Below are 6,442 nucleotides of genomic sequence, written 5' to 3'. Positions count from 1 at the left end.
AACCACAAATCAAGTTTGGCAGGAGGATCAATGCTTTGATGATCTTTGTCCAGCAGAACATCATCTTCTGGATATTCATCCAATGAAGCCAGTCGGTTTGGGTCATATTCATCTGGAGCTACATCAACAGCACCATGAACACAGACCTCAAACTGAAAGCCATCCATTCCTCGTGCCTTCGCATATGTGAGTTGTTCTATTAGAGTTACTCGCACACCATCACACAATGGACAAAGCTCTTCATCTGCAGGTAGTTTTCTGCGAGTCGATGGACAGTAGACGGTAACAATGACAGCCTTCACAGTGTAGACCAACTCCAGATCCACGTCCTTGTGAAGATGAAGTATCACCTGGTTTCTACTGAGCTGTGGGCTTTTTGTGTACTTGCTGACCATGCGGGTCACAAGACGGTAAAATAGAGGCTTGAGAAAAACATTGAAACCTCTGGGAATAAAGAACAAAGATGGAGGAGATGTAGAAGAGCAGAATGCTGATTGGTAGGCAAAGGGGGTCTTGATGACTTCTTTGGTGACCATAGAGGGAACATAAAAGTTCTGAACTTGTTGGACTTCTACATCTGGAGCAATTGAACGAGCGGCCAAGTATGCCCCTGAAATGATATTAAACAGCTGAAGAAGAATAAGAATGACAGCGTAGTTTGCTTCTTCTACTCCTGCCTTCTTCATCAGATTCTTGGCAAGATTCCATGACATCATCCCTTCTTGATGAAGCTTCGTGAGATCATTCCACAACTCAGGAGGAATTCTTGAGCGATCCAGAACTGTGACAAAGATGGCCAACACATCAGCAACCCACTGAATGTTGGGAAGCACCTTCTGATTGAGCCCGACAACATTGTGATAGAATGCAATGCTTCCATGGCTGCAAAGATATCGCAGAGCTTGTCTGCATTCCTCATCTAATGAGATATCACACACCCTGGCAGCTAATTGGCAGACATTGTGCAGATCAAGAACTTTGTGCTTTCTCATTCTCAACAGACCCAGACCCTTATCTAGCATGGCCCATGGTAATGGAATCTTCTCTTCTTCATCCCAGTATTCACGAGCCATTTCAACGATCATTTTCTTGACGAGGACAATCGTTGGATCAGGATTGCCTGTTCCTGACTTTGTGTTGTCAACATGGAACAGCACCTGATCATCACTAAAGGGCACAATGTGATCACCAAAATTCTCTTCAGCGATGATTTCTTTGACAATTTGCTCCTGTCTTGCCATGAAACTTTTACTTTTTGCTTTATCTTTTCTAGAAGCAAACATGAACGTTGCTGGTGCTCTTTTGACACGCCCCTTCCCAAAAAACTTATTGCGCCTTCTGCCAGCAGGAAAGGCAGCAGAGAGGGCAGTGAAGCAGTGGCGTATGACGTCGGCTCTTGTGGTAGCAACATCTCGTGGTCTCTCGATAACAGTTCCATCTGCAAGACGAAACTTGGATGTGGTCACCTTCTCATCTAGTGGCTTGGAACCATCGATAACCACAAAACAAGCTGTACATTGATAGTCATTGTCAGCCATAAGTGCAGCATGTGTGGAGAGGAATTGATCTTGACCTCCTCTGTCCATCATCGTCACATTGATCGTTTCTTGACATTTGCGCATCTCCTCCTCATTCTCCTCCATGAGATTAATGGCCACACCTACATTTCGATCAATTTCTTTAGCATGTTTGAAATCCTCGTATCCTACTGGATGACTTTCAGCTTCAGCGTACATTGACTTCAAACCGCTTGCTTTTGCATTCACATTTGCTTTCAAATCAGATTCTGTAGAACTTGCTTTTGGGCTTTGCTCTTGCTCGCTTGGCATTGCTGTGCTGGACTGTTGTTCCTTGTCATAAACAACAAATTCTCTTGCAAACAGCTTGCTGAGATGCGCTTGTCTCTCCTCTTCACTTTTCATTTCCTTCCAGTCGGTGCCGTGTCCAACTGCTTGTGAGATCATCGTCTTCACCTTTACTCCCTCCGTGCTCTCCTGACCTTCAACAAATGGTTTGTTTGTCATTGAAGCTTCAAGGCATGACTTGCCCGCATCTTCCTCTCCCATACAGTCAATGAACACCGTGTTGCCTGGCACTTTGCCTTTCTTGCATGCTTGATCAAAATGAGCTTTTCCTTCAGGACCCAAACGGTCAACAACAGAAGGAGTTGAAGCTACAACAATATCATTACGTTTGATAAGCAGTTTATTAAAAATAAATTAGAAAATAATCATTGAATAGTAGGATAGTAGAACACACGCTTGCAATAATACACTCCAACTGTCTATTCTTAATGATTAGTTAACTAAACCTGCACAAACACACAGTTGAGCGCGCGCGCGCGCGCACACACACACACACACACACACACACACCTGGACCTAGAAGTCGGCCCTCTGAACGATCACGCCTGTTGTCTGTAGACTAAGGCCACAAAAAAAGGCTTGAACAAATGAGTCATTTCAATCTGTTAATCGGTATTGCATCACACTTGTGACGTGCCATGTCTTGAGATCTTCTGAATGATCTTGCAATTACAAGCGTTGCAGATGTAAAATAATATTTGTTGAAACGTCTGTGGCATTCAGGGCAGACAACAGTTTGTAAATCAACTTTGACAGATGACACTTGACTAGACTCCAGACAAGCATGGTAATGGTCTCTCCAGGCAAATCTTGAATTATTTGCTAAGTCATACCAACAGCTTTCTTGAATGTTCAAATCATTTAGTTCTCTCTAATTATGTCTTTCCAGTGTTTCTTGGCACCACCCTGTACAGGATTTTCTAATAACCACCCAAAGAAGCAAACCTTGGGAATTCAATAGTTGGGCATTCAAGCCAAATGACCTAAATATTCCATACGATGTCTTATCAGTTTGATGTTTATAGTGTCAAGATCTCCCAATCTTTGCCTTATTGTTTCATTTGAGATATGATTTTCCCACTGTGTTGTGATAGAGATTCCAAGACACAACCAAAGACATTTATTATAAAAGAATTCAATTTCTAAAGATGTTTCTTCAAAGGGTTCACGATTCAGAGCCATATAATAGTGTAGAGAGTACACAAGCATCATATACTTCGCGTTTTGTCAATGTAGTCATATTGTTATCCTCAAACACAGCTTTACGTAAAGCTCCAAATGTCTTGGGTGCTTTCCTAATTCTGCAATCTACATCCAAGTCTAGTTTTCCTGAAGTATCAATTGTGGATCCAAGATATGTGAAATGTCGTACATATGCAATGTCACAAAGGTTTCACACACAAACACACACACACACACACACACACACACACACACACACACACACACACACACACACACACAGCTACTGAAAGAAATGGTGTATATGACAAATGCAACACTAAGTTAAGTATACACTCACAGCAAAGTAGGTAACAATTAAAGCAGCAAATTCTTACTACTGAAAGACATAACGTATTTACTATTGCTACTTAAGAGACTGACAAGCAGCCCTCGGCAATAGCTACTGCAATGCTACCCTTGATGCTGTTGCTCAATTGTCTTGCACGACATCCTCTAAGACAGGTAACTGCTGCTCTGATAAGCGAGAAGCCGATTTGACATCTGATCCAGTGAAGAGAAGACCCATAAGATGTATCTCTTTTGTCAACCAGCAATTAAGCAAATCTTTCCAGGAAAGTAGACGTGCATGGTTTTACTCGTTAATCCAATACAACATAGAACAATTGCAGTAAAGGAGGCGTGTTCTATTCTTGTGACTCGTTCATACTTGCGTGTCTTCTCTTGCTCATGTGGTCGGTAGCATGATTCAAGGGACAATGATTGGTATGTTGGAGAGTTTGGGTTGAATACACAAACATCAAAGAAAGTTTTTCATACTATCCACCTTATACTCCACCGACTACTATGTCTTATCGTGCGTCGTCTTCTTTGATAAAGGAACGACCAGACAGAGTTTCTCAGGTCAAAGGTTGTAAAGTGGGCTCAGTCAAGACATCATGGCAGACTTCATCCAATAATTGTCCAAAAAAGTCTCGACTTTCATTGTGTCGTATTGATATGAATCCACTTTTATGGCATTTCAGAGCATGATCAATAGTAAAGAAAGCAGCACAAGGACAAAGCTCACTCAGATGTTGAAGACGCCATCCATATCTGAGATGAATTGCATCTTGAAAAGCAGATTTATTGAGAAAGAAATCATGTTCAACTATAACAAGTACAGTCAACAAACTGGATGCAACATTTTATTGAGTAAGTTCAATGGATCTTTTCAGATTTGAAGGTAAATCATTCAGCAGTATATCAGATTTTGCTTTGGTTGCATGTTGTTTCAATCTTTGAATGTTAGTCTTTATAAAATTTCCTTGGTGACTGACATCAAATAGGTCGAAATGCTGCCAAAGATTGCGCCCAACAAGCGCTGCAGTTATCTTTTCAAAATATGAAAACTCTGTCACCATTGATGTAGGCTTTGGTATTTCAAGACAGCCAAGCCGGGCAGAAAGGGCCATCGATGTCTCAGAGATGAATTGGCTTGACCTGAGAGCATAAGTCTATTTTTCCTTGAAGGCCATAGATTAGTGCACAGTTAACATGTGGCTGAGACTTGGCTATTAACGCAAGGATTTCAACCTGGTCAATGCCATAATTAACGTTTGTTTGTTGGAACCTTTGACGGATCCCAGTGGTGCTCCCAGGTAATATCGACAAGTGGTTGTGATGTTGATGTTTGTGTTCTAAAATCTCACAAGCCTTGTCTTCAAAATGAGGTTTAGCAAGCAACCAGAACTTCTTGGCATTAGGAAAGTAACCAAATTTGGACACAATTCCTGTAATTGCTTCTACCATTCAAAGATAGAGTTTATATTTCATTCAACTGCAGCATCATCAGCATACCAGACTTGTCGACTACCATCTGTTTGTATTTTTATGAGAGGCACAGTGGCCAGAGCATACATGGCCATCGCTAAGGGAGCTCCCTGAGTAGTTCCTTCTTGAGATAAAATTGTTTCACTTCTAAACAATAGCAAAGATGGTTGTCAGTAGCAATTGACAAGCAGGGTGTGAATTGTAGGGCAGGAACTAGAGACGTTATGAAAGGCTGTTTGTATGTTTAGGCTGTAGAAGGCGTTTGTAGCGTCAACCAAAAGAACGGTATCAGCATCGTCATCGTCGTCAAGTTTCTGCATTGCATACACGGCTGCGTCACAAACTCCTAGTAGTCCAGCACAAAGTTGTATCGCACCTGTTACTGACTGAATATCACCTCCTACTACTGACAAGATGGCCTTTCCAATAACTCTGCAAATGATTTTACAGACACCAATGGGTTGGACGCCTGGATTCTTGTTCAGTGATATTAAACGACAAGCAAAAAAGGAAGCAACTCCCTTCGGATCAACACATCCAGACGCTAAATGCTTTGCAAATGAAGCAAGAGCATCAAACAAAAGATTGGAAGAGCCATTGAAACTGTTGCAAAGACGCTTCAACATAGCAGCATCTATTCCTGATGGACCAGCTGTTCCAAAACAACGAAGTGGTATCTTCCGAATAAGCAAACCATCTATTCCTCGAAAGAGTATGTCATGGACAGGCCCAGTCTGATCTGAACGGTTCGTCATGGCATCGCAATGTATTTGGGACGAACTAGGGTATTTACTACTGCTACTACTGAATGAAATGGTGTATTTGAATAGATCATACAACAATACATTGCAACAAGCTAAATATTCTATAACATATTATACATAAATAACAATAATACTGCAACCACTAACAGGAAAACAGTCATTCGTTCATTACAAGTTTAATGAAAACATATATCTAGACAACTTGTAAAGCGGACTCTCTGCGCAGGCAGAACGTAAGGTACGGGATAAATACAACGCTTTTCTGCCAGACATACAACCTCGCAAACACATAAATAAAAGTCTTAAAAGAGCGAACACTATGGACATGACATTGGGTGCTTGATAGTGAAGATGTGATAACAAGTACAAGTGTCAGCTAGATAAAGTGGTCGCCTGCCATATCGTAAGCATACAGCATTTTAAAACTCAGATTTGCTGAGTGCAAACCTAGAGTTTCTATAGCAAAGACTGTAAGCCACAATGAAGCTCCTTTTTCTGATGACAAATCCACTGTACGTTCAAATCATTTGAAAGTTTCGAAGTTAGTCTTTCTGCATCCAGCTTTGTTTCCTGCTCTTTGAGACGTTTAACTGAATACTTGATCGACTGTTGCTGTTCACATACATCTACTAACTCATGACTTTGCTGTACTACGCGAATGATCAGAGGTTGTGTAACTCTCAGTAAGTTTTTGTATTATTTGTCAAGCAATGCTGATTCGATTATGCCGAGACCACCCAAGCGTGTAGAAAGAGGAAAGAGGCTTCTCATTAGATTAAGTGTTAGAGGGCGTTTAGTAATCGCAGGGGATGAATTGAA

General features: G+C 41.3%; 1 protein-coding gene across 1 annotated transcript in view; it reads right to left on the bottom strand.

Moving 5' to 3' along the window:
• Nucleotides 1-2,275, bottom strand: part of LOC134198205 (uncharacterized) — a 2,829-nt gene extending 554 nt beyond the window's left edge. The window contains exon 1 of the mRNA XM_062667554.1: nt 1-2,275. This exon is cut by the window's left edge and continues 554 nt beyond it. Coding sequence (XP_062523538.1) covers nt 1-2,066 — 2,066 coding nt within the window. The 5' untranslated portion in view covers nt 2,067-2,275.
• Between the last annotated feature and the right edge of the window lie 4,167 nt (nt 2,276-6,442).

This window comes from Corticium candelabrum, chromosome 2 (assembly GCF_963422355.1).
Source record: "Corticium candelabrum chromosome 2, ooCorCand1.1, whole genome shotgun sequence".
Classification (NCBI taxonomy): Eukaryota; Metazoa; Porifera; class Homoscleromorpha; order Homosclerophorida; family Plakinidae; genus Corticium; species Corticium candelabrum.
This window is presented reverse-complemented; position numbering and strand designations above follow the sequence as displayed.